Below are 16,541 nucleotides of genomic sequence, written 5' to 3' on the forward strand. Positions count from 1 at the left end.
AAGAGTCTGAACCATCTAGAAGAAAGCACAAAGACTACTACTACCAACTAGTAAAAGCTAAACACAACTTGGTTTGGGTTGTCAGCCATGTTACTTGTAGCACATGTCACCATATGCAAGGATTTTTCCCTCCTGTGGTGGGCGGCTGAATTTACAAGTACTGGTACTTTGTTTAACAAACATTGGGCGTCACTATCAACATGGTGCTGAGCCAACGATGTGTAGGACTCCAAACAAAATGTAGCGAGAAAAGAACGTCAAAGGAAAAGAGGAAAGCTGAACCCAACAGCGGAAGCACTCAGCACGGCTCCACGGAATGCCAAGAAAAATCTAACACTGCCAACAGGTTTCGTTTGGAAACAGTTACGATCAGATTTCAGTTACCAAATCAAAATGACAGTTTTATCTACTAAAAGATAGTAGCAGTAGTACAGTGGTTGCAAAATCAAACCACTGCCGTGCCTAGGCCTCGCGTACTACTGAAAGCGCTGCTTCTGTTCAGGCGATGATCGGTTTGATGATCAATCGCAAGAACAAATGGGGACGATTAGCATTGCCGTTAGAAAAAAAAAGAGTAGAAATGGAGAAAAGGCTAGCATGCAGAAAATCGTAACAAGAACAGAATAACAAATCCATGAGATACAAAGGTTGAGAGCGAATTCGAGAACTAAAGGAGATATGAATAAGATAGAACAAATTGCAGAGCGCATAGCATAGCAGTATAGCACGTACCTGAGCTCCACGCCGACCCATCTCCTCCAAAGCTGCATCTCCATGACCAGCCTGAAGAATTCCACTGGTATGCAAGTTCTTCCTTCTTTTCCCTCCAAGAATCCAACTGTCCAAGGCCTCCACACCTCTACTGCCTCTTGATCTTTGCCTAGCTACCTCACAAGAGCAGGCAAGCGGCTGCAAGCGGTTGAAGAGGTTGTGGATGCTGGAAGGGAGCAGATGGGTGTGGGCACGGTTAAATTCCCTGGTTTTCCGAGGTTATTTCGATTTATTGACCAAAAGGAGTCTTCTTTTTTTCGTGTTCAGAGGGGAAGCTGGGACTGGGAGGAGAAGAGGACGCTGCTCGTCAGGAAGTCAGAGAAGGCGGGTGGGGTAGATTTTAGACAAGAGCAATCAGGTTTGGGGCTTTGAGGCTTTGAGCATCGGTCGCGGAACGGCCTTGATTTTTCCAGGGTCATCGATCGAACGGTCCGAGGACGATTGGATCAGGTCGTCAAGCGCGAGATGGCGATACCTGATAAGAATGGACTGTAGTCCCTACCTGATAGACGCCATGAGATGATGAGAAACTCCAAGTTTGCTGCGAGAGTGTGAAACCGAGGTGCGATATAGTGATGCACGGGCGACGGGAAACTATTCTATTCTAAACTCCGAGGGCAGGGATGAAAACGATACGGAAACGGACAGGAACCATCTCTATTATTTTCGTTTTCATATTTATTTTTTTAAATCGAAAACCCCGGACACGAAAATGGAATCAAATATTATCGAAATTGAAAACGGAGCGAAAATGAACCGGTGCGAATACAACAACGAAAATTTATCGGAATAAAGAAAACCCCTTAAATTGAGCTTTACACTGTAAAGTCAAATCCTTAAGTGTCAACAGTGAACAATTCATCATAAAACACAGTTATATCATGCCCAATTGTTAAAACTTAATAGTACATCACAAAATAAAATCTATAAAATAAATGATCCGTGTTTAAGAGATAAATACTTTTGATAAATAAATACAGCCAAACACCATGGAGGCAAAAACGGCGAGAGGTGGCGGGAACGGCACGAGATGGCAGCCCGGCGGAGACACGGCAACGTGAGATCTGGATGCGCCGCTCCGCCACCCAACTCGTAGAGTCGTGGTCTCTCTCGTCCTCTAAGTGTACATATCTCTCTCTTCTCTCTAAGTCTCCAGGGTTAGGGTAGTCTGGTAGGTACTACGAATTCGGTTGGGCTGGAGAAGAAATATGGACTATTGTATTCTATTGGCCTTTGTAATTTTGGAAATTCCAACAAACTATTCGGAAAGTTTCTGATCGTTTCCGAGCTCCAACGGAAACTGCTATTATCATATTCAATTCCGTTTTCGAGAAAATATTTTCGAATTCGATTCCGTTTTCGAGAAATTCCGACTAGCTGATTTCGTTTTCGAAAACAGGCTCGGAATCCGGAATTGTTTCCGTACCGTTTTTATCCCTACTATGATAGATATCCCTTATTGTTTGCATATCACTCAAATAGTTTTGAATATTTTTTTTTAAAAAAAACTTGAGAAGGTGCATTAATGTGATATACTCCATAAACATGTAACTTAAAATTCAACCTCTACATGTTACAAGAAAAAAACAAATTTGATTGTGAACATACCTTAACTATCGTTAAGACATGTATAAATTGAATTTTAAGTTACATATTTGTGGAGTGATATATCACATGTTAATATATCTTTTTAATCTTTTAAAAAATTTATAACTATTTAGATGTAATAAAATAACGAGGGAACAGCAAAGCAAATCAGCGGGTCTCACCGCGGCTGCCATTATCAAGCAGAGCGGTGGGCCGGCGAAAGTTGAAATGCTGATCAGGCAATTTGATGGCAATATATATGCCCACTGCCTTGAGCTCGTAGTTGCCGAGGCAGTGGCTTGCACCAGCATGGAAGCATGTAGTACAGCGTGAGCTCCGGGGGTATCGCGTGGCCAGCGAAAACGACGCGCGGGCGCGCGCCGGTTGCGGCACACGGCACGCGGGCTCGCTTCGTTACAACCACGTCACAATCCGATCCGACCATTTTTTTTCATATATCGATCGTGGCTGTCCGGTTCACCGTTCACACCTCCTCGCTTCATCAGAGTTCAGATAACCGGCCCATTTGTCGATGTCACACGATGTAAATTAAAATTAACCAGCTGTTGTTTTGTTGTTGTTGTTGTTGCGTGTTCTACATCAACGGTACGGACAGGCAGAAATGACTCCAAACATTGACGCGTAGATCATCTTGTTTTTCTCGTTCTAATGATATATAGGAAACATATTATATGACATCACAGAACCGAACAAGGGGAGATTGGGAGAATGATACTGTTGATACCTTTACTGTATCTCGTACACTGAAAGAGTGCACGAAACATGCCCTGGTCTTCCTTTCGACCAAAGGCCAACCCAACAGAGCCTCAAGTCATGGCACGGAAAAAGGACCAAAGAAGTTGGAATTTTTTAATTTTTTAATTTTTAATATTTACATAAATATTATATCGGTGAAAAAATTTACAAAAATTGACCCTGGCGCCCCAGTGGAACCAAATGTATCATGTTTAAATTCTACTACTATTTCTTTACATAACATAATTCTCCTTGTTTTAGTGTATATAATGTTTCTATGACGAAGACTACGATAGACCAATATCAATTTCGTACACTAATACGACGAAAAAGTTACAACATAAACTCTTACTTAAAATATAAAATTGCAAAACAACCAACTTCAATACAATTTTTAAAATATTATTAACAAGTTTTACAAATAATTTTTTAAGTGTTATCAACAGAGCTTCAATACAATTTTGCTAGTATTTTTTTTTATCTCGACCCCTTTCCGCCCACAGATGAAAAAAAAAACTAGCCAAAAACTTTTTTTGGCACGGAATAATTGCATTTCGCTCCTTGCAAGACCTAAGTGCAAAATACGCACACAGTGCCATGAAGGGTCTATTTTTGTAAATATTTTTGCTGATATAATATTTCTGTAAATATTTCTTAAAAAATTAAAAATAAAAAAAAATCAAGAAGACCACAAAGCAATAGCACTACTAGTCTACTACTGGTGTTGTGAAATCAAACAGTAGCTTTGCCTTCTATGGGGGACGGACCGGGTCTTTTTCTCTTCCTTCTTTCAACTGTTTTTTTTTTCTTTGTCGTCACACTCAGTTGATCAATGATCGTTCACTATAGTGATGAAAATAGTTGAAAAACGTCTCAACCATTTTAATAATCGTATTTTATAAAAAAAATCAAATATAGTAAAGTCAGAAGCGAAAACGATATTAGAAATATCGGAAAACTGGAAACATACCGTACAGACGGAAACATATCGATATTGATCGGAAGCCAATAATAAATATCAAAAATATTGAACTGTAAAATCGCATATTTAACTTTGCACTATATAATATGACGAAATAAATTCAAAGTTACGTTAAGTTATAATTTGTCTCTTTTAACCTTACCCAAGTTAGAGATTTAGCTAAGAAGTTGATAGATCTCTAAACTATGGGTTAAATAAAGAAATAGACTATAAATATTAATTACCATAATATAAAAAACAATTATTGCCATAAGAATGTGGTAAAAGTCGAGAACAGTCGGTATGAAAAGAAAAATCCAATTTCATATTTTTTACCATTTCCCTTTTCGTTTCTATCGGCAACCATTTTCACGTTGCTCGGTTGGTAAAAATGGAAACGAAGCGTCGGTCAATCGAAACTTTTCGTGACAATATTCAGTTATTCACCCCTACTCACTAGCACGTGAATATAACATGGCTGTGCAACAACTCGAAAGATGGATGGGCGGGTGGCTATTGCTACTCCATCCGTTTCACAATGTAAGTCATTTTAACATTTCTCACATTTATATTAATGAATCCAGATAGATATATGTCTAGATTCATAAACATCAATATGAATGTGGGAAATGCTAAAATGACTTACAATCTGAAACGAAGGAAGTACTTGCTAAGGGTACTGATCGCCGCTGCTCTCAAACCCGTCGAACTGAGCTGCCCGGCCCGCGGCTAGTGCACAGTCCACCCATGGTTTGGTTCCATTTTTTGGACGACACAATAGGGAGTGACCTTTAGTCCTTTACACCATTATGCTTCGGAAAAAGTCCACTTAGACTCCCTTAATTATTCACCGAATCTAATTCGTGACCCGTAACTAGAAAACCGGGTAAGACGACTCCCCGAATTAGTGAAAACAGTGCAATTTGACTCCTCCGGCGGTATTGGAGGGTGGTTTTGCTGACGTGGCGCTGATGTGGCGGTGCTAACCCGGTTTTCATGCCATGTGGCGCTTACGTGGCATTAGAGTTAAAAAAATATATATGGGACTCATATGTCATTCAACACAAAATTATTGTGGGACCCACTGACACGTGGGGCCCACATGTCATCCTTCATCCTTTCTTCCTCCTCCCTCTCTCCCTTCTCTCTTTTTTCTCCCCATTCTCTCTTTCCCTTCCAGATCAGCGGTGGAGGCGGCCGGGGGCCAGAGTGGTGACGGCGGCGCGCGGGCGAGGGCTAGAGTGGTGACGGCGACGTGCAGGCGACGACCGTGCCACCGCCTGCTCCATCTCCAAGCCGGCCCGCCGCCGCTCCCACTCCACCACCTCTAATGCGGCGCCCGGTCCGACCCGTGCAGCCGACGACGTGGGCGGGGCGTTCGGGATGGGCGCAGTTAGGGGCTCCCTCTTCCACTTCCTCAAGGGCACCTACAACTCCCCCAACAGCGAGTGCTTTGTTGGCGGCGCGCAGGCCGTGCGGATGAACGCGGCGGGTGGGTGACAGCTTTGCGGTGTGGGGCGACCTCTTCTCCGCCTTCGACTGCACCATGGTTTTCATGCACCAGAAGGAGGATCTGTGGAACTCTATCATCGCCGGCGCCGCCACTAGCGGCTTCCTCTCCATGCGCCATCGAGGGCGCCGGGCTCATGCTTAACCGCGTCCTCGCTTCTCCCCGTCGATGACCCCAACCTCGCCGCCGCCATGGCCCCCGGCCGTGTCACGCCCTGAAGTTCCCCTCCTCGCTTTAAAATTTGTTAAATAAATCGTCCGAAGAAATTGTTTAAATTAACCTAGAGATGAATCCCTAAATTAATAAATGCAACTAATAATCAGAATCGGCATGTGGAATTTTTCTTGGATTCTACATGTCAAAATATGCTAACAGGATTTAGTGGAATTTTCAGAGCTCAATAAATAATTTTAACCAATTAAAAACATTAAACCGCAATAAATAATCCCTGGAAAATCCTTTTTTTTCCTTTTCTCTTCTTTTTCTTCCTTTTTCCTCCCTTTTTCCTCTTGTTGGGCCGTCGGCCCACTTCCTCCCGCGCCCTTCCTCCTTGCTGGGCCGGCCCACTCCCTTCCTCCTCTCTCCGGGTCACCGACAGGTGGGGCCCACTTGTCGGCCCCTTCTTCCACCTCCAGCCGGCGGTGGCAACCGCCGCCGAAACCACCGCGCCGCCGCCGCTTTCCCCGCTCCTCCCACGCCCACTCCGCGCCCCACGCCCCTCCCCACGTCGTCGCCCACGTCCCGCCGTTTCCCGCCCTCGCGCGCACCCAAGAAGGGGCAGGATTCGATTCGAATCCTCTCCCCACTCTCTCTCCCCACCTCCCTCACGTCGGCGAGAAATCCGGCCGCCTCCCGGCCTCGTCCGCCCCTCCCGAGCCCATATAAACCATCCCCGCATTCTCCTCCTCCTTTTTTCTTTTTCCATCGGCCGCTCCCGAGCTCTCCACCGCGCCCGCACCGTGCGCCCACTCGCCACCGCCATCTCCACCATTCCGGCCGCCTCTAGCAGCCGCTAGGGCTGCTGCCGCACCACGCCGCCGCTGTTGTCGGGCTCGCGTAGCCGAGGTCCGCCTCGTCCACCCCTCGTCCGTCGCAATCCGTCGCCAGAGATCGCTGTCCACCTCGCGCCGGTGAGCACCACTACCGCCGCCTTCGGTCATGGTTTCCGCCCCCCGTGTACCACCCCTCTCCCTCTAATCCCTCCCATCTTGTTCCCTAGAAGGTCTCGGAGCTCGTCCGCCCATCGTCGCCGTTCCCCAGTCGCTCGCCGTCGCCGTTCGCCGTTGTCTTCCCCCACTCCGGCCAACTCGCGGTGAGGCACTCCTCCCCTCTTTTCCCCTTCCTCTCCCTCCTAGCCGCGAGCCGGGCCGAGCCGCCGCTTCGGCCGTGCGCCGTCGCCTTCGGCCGCCGTCGCCACCTCCTGCGTCGCCGGTTGCCGTTGCCAGCGACCGCATGCCGCCGTCGCTAGCCATGGCCAACCGGCCGGCTTTGGAGCCGAGCCGCGCCCGGCGGCTGCTTCTCCCGCCACCGCCCGATCGGCTCAGGGCCGATCTGGGCCGTCGGTCCCGTGGACCGGCGGTAGACCACCCGCGTGGTCCCGATCCACGATGGACCGGCCCCTTGAGCCGCTGCCGAGTGGGGCCCGCATGTCGGCGCACCCCTGATGACGTCAGCCCTGGGATGCTTTATTGCGCAATAAAATCCATTAAGGCCTTTTCTTTTATAGTAAAAACACATTTAATCTTCTAAAATTTATATCTAATTCATCCGAGCTCCGATTAAGTCCATTCAAGTCTCAGTAAATTCATAAAAATGCGTAGAATCCATTAAAAATGGTTTTGTTTCCTGTTTAAGTAGACTTATAGTGTGTTTTGCTTGTGTTCTTTGTTTGTCGCGTAGATTTCGGCCGTTTCATCGATCCGCGGTTCCTCGAAGACGTTGTTGTGGTCTCATCAGTGCGAGAGCAAGGCAAGTCATGCATTACGATTGATCATATTGTACCCAATTTACAAATGTCCCGCATTTCTATTAAATATTGCATTGTTTTACAATATCATGTGGGATGGGTCCTACTACTCAGCCATATCTTGTTTACCTTATGCCATTGATAACTTGGGTATTAAAATACTTAGATGTTGGTTTAGGGAATGCTTAGCCATGCTTAGTTCAACTAGTACACAATGGGGGAACCATATTAATGTATAGACTTTGATTATTGGCAATAGCTTTGGATTTGTGCCACCGCAAGGGTGTTAGTTAATTAAAATACACTACATGGTGGGCTGTGGGTGCATGGTTTTGCTAGTCGTGCCCATGGCGATTAAGGACCGGTTTGCGGGATGCCCTGAAAGAATTTATCGTACTTACCACAAGCCAGCGTGGGCAACGGCTGGGCTTGTAGTGTAGCTTTCCTCTAGCCGATGTACCCAGGCGACGGTGGGCGTGATGGAGTTGGGTCGGCCGGGGTGTCCGGTTGATCGGCTTCCGGATTCACTGCGGCACGAAAAGGGGGCTGCCCGTTGCCTGCTGGGGACGGGGGCGAACCCTAAGGTGTGGTGCGATTGGTTAGAGGGGGTTATGCGAAGGGTCCTGTCACGGCCTCTTTCCGGTATGTCGTGGTGGCATGTCGGCGCACGGTAACGTGTCGTGGGGCTGTGTCTTGTGGGTACAGTTGCACACCTCTGATCAGAGTAAAACTATTCGAATAGCCGTGCCTGCGGTTATGGGCGGTCGACCAGATTCACCGTGATTAGTCTCACCCTAGTTAGCTAATGAACTGGTGTAGTTCAGGTGGTTGGTTGGGCCTGTTGCAACGTGGTGTAGCGTTGGACAGTGATTGGTTAATATTGATTAATTACTACCCTGTTTTACTGCTTTCAACTACTGCTGTTAAATGCTAGCTTTATGCAAATGAGCCTTTAGCCTCCCTTAGATATATCCTGCATCATACCTCCTCTTCATGTATGACTTGCTGAGTACAGTGGGTAGTACTCAGTCTTGCTCTCTTTTCCCCCACACCAGAGTTGAAGTTCTTTTCAGTTGAAGATGTCTCGAAGAAGTTTGTTTCGTCGCTGCCATCAAGGATGCCTGTGGAGTGAAATCGCCCCGCTGCAGGAGTCAAGTCTTCAGGCTTAGCTCGCTTTTATCTTTTTCCGCTGCATTTGTAATCTTTTATATTTTTGTAAGACATGGATCTGTATGTCAACAATTATCGTTTGTGTATCCTGGCTAGTCCTGGATAGGGGTTTAATGCACATTTAGCTTAGAAATTCTGGTTCGTGAATTTCTGGGCATGACAGGCCGCCGCCGCCGCCGATTTGGAAGGGAGAGAGAGAATGGGGAAAGAAAAGAGAGAAGGGAGAGAGAGGGAGGAGGAAGAAAGGATGGAGAAATAATGACATGTGGGCCAGTGGGTCCCACAATAATTTTGGGTTGAATGACAGATGAGTCCCATAGATATTTGTTTTAACTCTAATGCCACGTAAGCGCCACGTGGCATGAAAACCGGGTTAGCACCGCCACATCAGCGCCACGTCAGCAAAACCACCCTCCAATACCGCCGGAGGAGTCAAATTGGACTGGTTTCACTAATTCGGGGAGTCGTCTTACCCGGTTTTCTAGTTAAGGGTCACAAATTAGATTCGGTGAACAATTAAGAAAGTCTAAGTGGACTTTTGCTCGGTCCGCGAAGCCCATATGAGGGAGGGACACACCGCACTACGAGCGCACCATGCGTCCACCCGTCTTGACTAAACAAAACAAGCAGGCACCAGCACCACCTGCCCGGCTAGAAACGTCTGCCGATTTTGTCCAAGCGGAGAGGAGCCGAGCTAGACTTGCAATCTCACGCGTCGTTCCACACTTCTGCTTTTGTTCTGCCCGCACAGATTGACCGCTTACCACCCCCATCGATCCATAGCTGTAGCTGTCTCCCCGGCCATCCGGGGCAATTAACGAATCCGACGACTAATTAGCACGGCATGATGCCATGCTGGCTGAGAGCAAGCTCAAGAGTATAGTTAACTGGCAGCTTCAAATCATCTATAGTTAGCTTAATAGCCAATTAATACAATAGTTACCTATAAATATATATTACACAATTAATATGTGGTTCTACCTATCATACACACTTAGAGTCCGTACTGCAGCTGGCTATAAATCTGTAGCCCACTGCTATTCTCTTTTCTTTTTTATCTTCTTCAAATGTAGCCTCTGCTATTATACTGCTCTGATACATATTTTCTGCTTGTGGTTCAGCGAATCGTAGGCGAGCCGGCGAAACGAGCGGCGACTCGACCGACCCGCTGCCTTGGCCTTGAGTTTTCGCTGTCTCTTTTACCATTTTCCCTCGGTGGCAGGCTGCCTGAGACCATGCCGTGCCTGCTGCTCCGACGACTGGGACGCGAGAGTTGGCACGGATCAATGCATTGACGTCCAGAAATGATTCCAGTCTAGACGCAGTACATAGGTGTGGCGTGTAGAACGAGCCGTTGGCGCTGCAGAGAGGTATTAGCGAGTAGTATGTACGATTCGCTTCCAAATGAAACGAATCTTACGAAAATACACGGGGTGTGTCCTCAGCGTTTGGTATTGGAATAAGTTCATTTTAGCTCTCTGGTTTGCATTGTCCTGGTTTCAGAAGTTGGGAGATTAGTTGTATCTTGTTTTTTTTTTTACAAGGGTAGGTGTGAGTCCTTGTAGCCTTTCTGGCCGGATAATTATTGTAATTTTATCTCACATCTCGCCGGTGTTGACACTATGGCTGAGTAATATACCTCCCTTTCCCCGAAAAAAAAAGAATAAAAATCAGACTGAGTGACCAATGAAGCCACCTAAAGTTGAACCGATTTTGCTAAACATCACACGGGTGATTTTTTCGTTGATATTTGACAGATTTTTGCCCCTACAATTATGCGCCGAGATCAGTACACGATTCTGCGTCGATGTTGTCGTGAGGTGGAGATGAGACCTCGTGGGTCCCACGTTTGCCGCTGATCACGATTCACAAGAAATTTACATCCTAGCTACCTGTAAATATCCTATATAACTAAAATAAAATATAAAATTACAGTCCTATTTAACTAAAATTGTATATGTAAATTCAGTTGATATTAATTACAATCCTATTTAACTAAATTTACATTTGTAAATTCAGTTGATTTAACATGTAAGTGCACTGTAATTTTGATAAAAATATTGTGTAAGTAAATATGTACTTATTATTTTCTTTAAAATATAAAATTACAGTCCTATATAACTAAAATTACATTTGTAAATTTAGTTGATTTCACATATAAGTGCACTTTAATTTTGATAAAAATAATGTGTAAGTAAATATGTACTTATTATTTTCTTTAAAATATAAAATTACATTCTTATATAATTAAAATTACATATGTAAATTTAATTGATATGACATGTAAGTGCACTGTATTTTTTATTAAAATATTGTGTAAGTAAATTTGCATGAGTTATTTTATTTCAAATATAAAATTACAGTCCTATATAACTAAAATTACATATGTAAATTTAGTTGATATGACATGTAAGTGCACTGTAATTTTGATAAAAATGTCATGTAAGTAAATTTGTATTAGTTATTTTATTTTCTAGTATGTTGGACGCAAATCCATGGGAAGAAAAAATCTGGATGATTTTTTCTTAAAAATCACCCGAGTGATGCATAGGCGGTCCCTGAACAAAGTGAACTTATTCTTTTGCTATTTCGCAGGGACAGGCTCATCTTAATTGGGCCTGCACATTGTTGAGCCGGATGCTAATGGACGGCCCAGCTTATAAACCCAAGAAACGGGCCACCAATTTTGCTCGTGTGCTGAGCTGAAAGGCACACATGAATTCTCACATGAGGCAGCACAGATGATCGCGGTATTGCTGATTGCTAATCCCTCCTTGCTTTCCGGGGAGCTGTCTCGGCCATCTCCAATCCACCGGAATTGAGGGGGGGAAACCACCAAGGGTCGCCGCAACCGCCACGGCGCGTGGCGAGAGGAACACGACGCCGTCCATCGTTTAGCCCCGCGGGCACGCGCGTCCTCGCGCTCGACTGCATGTATGAAGCCAAAACAACTCTCGCCACTTGTGCCAAAAAGCCCTGCGTCCTACAGGCACTTAGCCCTTGTTTTCCTCCTGCTTCTAGGCACAAAAGCACGAAATCTGCCGTCACCTGAGTTCATCCGTGCATATTGCCCCTGATGCAACTCCCCCTGACCCCCTCTATAAATTGGCTAAGCTACTGCTAGTCGATAGTACATTGAGCTTGCGATCGACGTATATATATGTTGGTGTACTTGTGCAGGGTGGAGAAGCAGGGCACGTGAGCGGCCATCCAGTGTAGCTTCGCTGCGCGTCCATGGCGGCGAACGCGCGTGATCTGGAGTTTGGATGGTCGTTCATGTGTCCGTCTTCTCCACCGAGCACTGGCATATCCAAGACCGAGACGGCGAGACTCCGAGAGACATTGGTCGAGCGAGCGCGCGCGGCACCGTATCCTGCACTGTCTATGAGTTGACAACACAGACAGCTGTGCTTTGACTGTCTATATTCATAACGCTGATCTACTACAAGAAAGTGTCATATCTTATAGTACTATGTTAGTTTATTTTTAGATACTGTTACATTTTATTTTAAATTGGCATATCTCATACTAGGTTGATTTATTTTGTGAGACGGTTACATCCTATTCTGGGTTGGTTTATTTTAGGATAGTACTATAATAATATATTAATATCTCATATTAAATTAATTTATTTTAAGACTGTTACATAAAATTTTTGATTGATTTATTTAAGTACAGAGCGGGTAAGTAAACGTACACGTTGCCATGTCGTTCACGTTTGCAACCAAGGGCAACAACTCGCTACATGGATCAGCTCATCAGCCCACGGAAAAGCGGTGCTGCCGCGTGGGCTGCTCGTGTAGTAGGCCCAGCCCATGAGTCCAGGAATCACCCAGCCGTCTCTCTCCAAAGCCCCTCAACTCCATCAGCGAGGCATCCACCAGCGAGCCCTTTCCTAATCCGACCCGCGCCGCCGCCACCTCTTCCTCCGCTGCCCAAGAGCGATGGCCGCCTCCCCCGCCGCCGCGGCCGCGGCCGCCACCGTCTCGTCGTTCGTCTCGCCGTCGTCCTTCTCCTCCGTCAAGTAATCTAGTCATCTCCGCGCGCGCGCGCGCTCGCGCTTCGTTGATTGATTCGTTGTGCTGTGGTTCTCACTCTGTTTGGGCGTGATTGTTTACAGGGCATCGAAGCCCGACCGCCTCCGTCCGGCGAGGAGGGCGGCGGCCGTCAACGTCCGCTGCGTCAGCAGCCCTCCGGCCACCGAAACTTGTACCGTCCTCTCCCTTTCCCTCTCCCTCTCCCTCCTAGCAACTCATTTATGGTTGCTCCCAAACTGCTCACTGCCGCTTAATAGGTTTTTGCTATAGTAGTTATCGTTGGAGGTGTGCAATCGAATGCAATGAGCTCGATATTGCCTCCTCTGATGCTATCACACGCAGTTTAGGAACAACCAGAAAGTTACTGATACTATCACTAGCACTGTGGTAGTAAGTTTACTGAAAGATTCAGCTTTCGTTTTGAAGCTTTCAAGACGAAAGTACCACGAAATGCCAATATGGCCAAGCTGCAAGCTGGCTATCTGTTTCCTGAGGTTTGTTTTGTTCCAACCATTTCCTCTCTCTTCTTTCCCTCCCTGTCTTCGTTGATGCTGTTTTATTGAAATTGCATGTTGATATTGGTTCTTTGCCAACTGTGGAGCAGATTGCCAGGAGAAGGGCAGCTCACCTGCTGAAGTTTCCTGATGCGAAGATTATAAGCCTTGGGATCGGTGACACTACAGAGCCCATTCCAGACGTCATAACTAATGCCATGGCAGAGGTACATCGTTGCTCTTAATATAATAAACACCGGTTGTGTAGCTTCAGATGATTTATGTTGCAGTTTGTCAAGATCGTAGCTAAATTTCTTATTGAAAAAAGAAGTTCGGCATTGCATGGCACACAGTTCTTATGGTTCAATGTAAATGATTTTGTCAGACAGGCTGTGCATCTTCCTAGGAGTAAACTAAGAAATCATCATCTTCTTTTCTTTTTTCTTTTTTTTTTGCATTTTTTGTATTATAGTTATTTTTTTTCAAATAAACATTGATCTTTGATGGGTCTATTTGTAAATGCAGAGAGCACATGCTTTATCCACAGTTGATGGTTATAGTGGTTATGGAGCTGAACAGGGTGAAAAGGTATGCTTATCACTTTACTAGCATTTTCTGCCAATACATCAGCATTCAGTTGACAAGATTGTACATAACTATTTTGCTTCATATATGATTTTAAAGTTTGTGTAGAATATTCTAGAATAATTGGAGCAGGATAGATCTTTGTGCTAATCCATGAGGTTCAGTAACACCTTATGGCATCTGCTGGTGTGGTTCATCGAATTAGTTTTTTGAACTATTAACTTCTTGCACTAATAGCTGTCACAAAGATCAAACATCTGCCACATTTTCTTGATGAGTGGATTCTTACTTTTCTTTTACTGCCCCATTCAAATATATTAGTCTTGACATTGCATACATTTCATATAGCTTCACTATCATAAGCCGTTTATGTTCATCATTCTGAAATTATACATTAATTTTCTGCACAGAAACTAAGGGCAGCTATTGCTGCAACCTACTATGCGGATCTTGGTATTGAAGAAACAGATATATTCGTCTCTGATGGTGCAAAATGTGACATTTCTCGTCTGCAGGTTCTGAAATAATCCTATCCTCCCTTTCAGTTTATCATTCATGCTATAATGTCCCTTACATTTCTTCCAATTTTCAGGTCCTTTTTGGATCTAATGTGAAGATTGCAGTTCAAGATCCATCATATCCTGTATGAAAATTCTTCACTTGATGTTAACCCTTCCTAGTGCATGATTCCATTCTTAAACTGATGTTTATGGTCATGTGCTCCTTTTTTTTCATTTCTATCATACTGCTTCTTATTACTAACTATTACTTTCACACTTGTCTGATGTGTATTCCAACATGTGTTCCATTTTTATAGGCCTATGTTGATTCAAGTGTTATCATGGGGCAAACTGGTTTATATCAGGAGGATGTTCAGAAGTATGGAAATATTGAGTACATGAAATGCAGTCCTGAAAATGGGTTTTTCCCTGATCTGTCAAGTGTTCCACGAACAGATATAATCTTCTTTTGTTCACCCAACAATCCTACTGGTGCTGCTGCATCTCGGGACCAATTAACCAAATTAGTCAAATTTGCAAAGGACAATGGATCCATTATAGTTTATGATTCTGCTTATGCCATGTACATATCAGATGACAACCCAAAATCTATCTTTGAAATTCCTGGAGCAAAGGAGGTAGGCTTTGGGATTTAAGCCCTTCCTACCACATATGGAAATTTATGGATTTTCTGCAAATACTTAAATCCACACCTGTCATGTGTTTTCTTGTGTGTAGGTTGCCATTGAAACAGCATCTTTCTCCAAATATGCTGGATTCACTGGTGTGCGTTTGGGTTGGACTGTGGTTCCTAAGGAGCTCCTTTTCTCAGATGGGCATCCTGTTGCTAAAGATTTCAACCGCATAGTCTGCACTTGCTTCAATGGTGCATCAAACATTTCTCAAGCCGGTGGTTTAGGTTGTCTATCTCCAGAGGGTCTAAAGGTAGCGTTTCAGAGTTTCTGAAAATCTTCATGTGGCTCTTTTGGCAATGCTTCATTTCATCTCTTTGTTCCTATGCAGGCCATGAGTGACGTTGTCGGCTTCTACAAGGAAAATACTAAAATTATTGTTGACACATTTACATCACTTGGATTCAACGTCTACGGTGCCAAGAATGCTCCATATGTGTGGGTGCACTTCCCTGGCCGTAATTCTTGGGATGTCTTCGCCGAAATTCTTGAGAAGGCACATGTGGTTACTACTCCTGGTAGCGGATTTGGGCCCGGTGGTGAAGGCTTCGTAAGGGTCAGTGCATTTGGGCACAGAGAGAACATTATTGAAGCTGCGAGAAGACTGAAGCAGCTGTACAAATGAGCAGTGATCCGGCCTTTATATTCTCAACCTCTTGGGGAGCCATATCAAATAAAACCAAGCAGAGTTCGAAGACAAAATTTACTCTGTCGGGCTATCAGTAGATGTTAGAATTGAAACCTAATACTTTATAGGCAGTTGTTGTGTTCCGCTCGGTATTTATCCATTCAGAGCCATTTTACATTCTGAACTTCTCTTGTTGTTTAGCCCTGATGCACCTGAGTGAATCGCAAGCTTATTTATCTCCTTTTGCTAAGTTCGTTTCTACTACTCTGCTTAATTTGCTGCTGCCGTATAAGGCTCAGTGATATCTCCCTGGATGCATTGAAACGTTAGGCACACTTGAGTCACTGGTTGCAACAAAATTAAGAGTAGAGAACATTGCTCAGACCAATTCAGTTTTCTACTCTCGTACAGGAAGATGGTACAGTAATACTCTATTTTACCAGACTACCAGAGTACCAGTGTAGAAAGTACTATCAAATATGAATTGTACTCAGCTACCTAGATGCGAGAGAACTCATTGGAGAATGAACTCTATTAACCGAAATCTATGAGCATGGAGAGAAGCAAATCGTTGACTTCTCCAGGTCAGGAACTTACACGATCTTAATTTACTGACCATGTGATATGATTCCCCCGAAATATCACATTTCCCAGATCTACAGCTGCAATAGTGTTCATACGGCACGCGCCAAAATCTACCGAGTTTCACAGTATCAGTATCAGGATGCAGAAATTCACAGTATCACTATCAGCATGCAGAAATTCTGCCGAAGAAATCCCACAGTGCACTTAAGTACTTAACAAAGCTCCACAACGACATATCATTTACTCTTCGTATGTACTTTGATAGAGAAATACTCTTCGTATCTATCAAACTGTAAAAC

General features: G+C 44.7%; 2 protein-coding genes and 1 pseudogene across 2 annotated transcripts in view; 2 read left to right on the forward strand and 1 right to left on the reverse strand.

Annotated features, from left to right (window-relative positions):
* The window catches only part of LOC127767166 (uncharacterized), a 5,346-nt gene extending 4,180 nt beyond the window's left edge, over nt 1-1,166 (reverse strand). The window contains exon 1 of the mRNA XM_052292412.1: nt 733-1,166. Within this exon, the coding sequence (XP_052148372.1) occupies nt 733-753 (21 nt within the window). The 5' untranslated portion in view covers nt 754-1,166. The remainder of the gene's footprint in view (nt 1-732) is intronic.
* Nucleotides 775-5,803, forward strand: LOC127765235 (mitochondrial import inner membrane translocase subunit TIM17-2-like; annotated as a pseudogene).
* Nucleotides 5,804-12,587: 6,784 nt separating this feature from the next.
* Nucleotides 12,588-15,907, forward strand: LOC127766605 (probable LL-diaminopimelate aminotransferase, chloroplastic). The gene is made up of 10 exons (XM_052291699.1): nt 12,588-12,745; nt 12,842-12,930; nt 13,185-13,252; nt 13,363-13,479; nt 13,778-13,840; nt 14,248-14,352; nt 14,430-14,480; nt 14,655-14,975; nt 15,076-15,282; nt 15,361-15,907. The coding sequence occupies exons 1-10, from the start codon at nt 12,666-12,668 to the stop codon at nt 15,652-15,654; spliced, it is 1,395 nt and encodes a 464-aa protein (XP_052147659.1). The 5' UTR covers nt 12,588-12,665; the 3' UTR covers nt 15,655-15,907.
* Nucleotides 15,908-16,541: the final 634 nt, after the last annotated feature.

The sequence above is a fragment of the Oryza glaberrima genome, chromosome 3, assembly GCF_000147395.1.
Source record: "Oryza glaberrima chromosome 3, OglaRS2, whole genome shotgun sequence".
Taxonomy (NCBI): domain Eukaryota; kingdom Viridiplantae; phylum Streptophyta; class Magnoliopsida; order Poales; family Poaceae; genus Oryza; species Oryza glaberrima.

What these genes read in the sequence shown, in the direction of transcription:
- LOC127766605 (XM_052291699.1), top strand. Translation starts at nt 12,666, where the DNA reads ATGGCCGCCTCCCCCGCCGCCGCGGCCGCGGCCGCCACCGTCTCGTCG. An exon ending in GTGACATTTCTCGTCTGCAG is followed by an intron (nt 14,353 to 14,429) that starts GTTCTGAAATAA and finishes TCCAATTTTCAG; the next exon opens with GTCCTTTTTGGATCTAATGT. An exon ending in TATCTCCAGAGGGTCTAAAG is followed by an intron (nt 15,283 to 15,360) that starts GTAGCGTTTCAG and finishes GTTCCTATGCAG; the next exon opens with GCCATGAGTGACGTTGTCGG.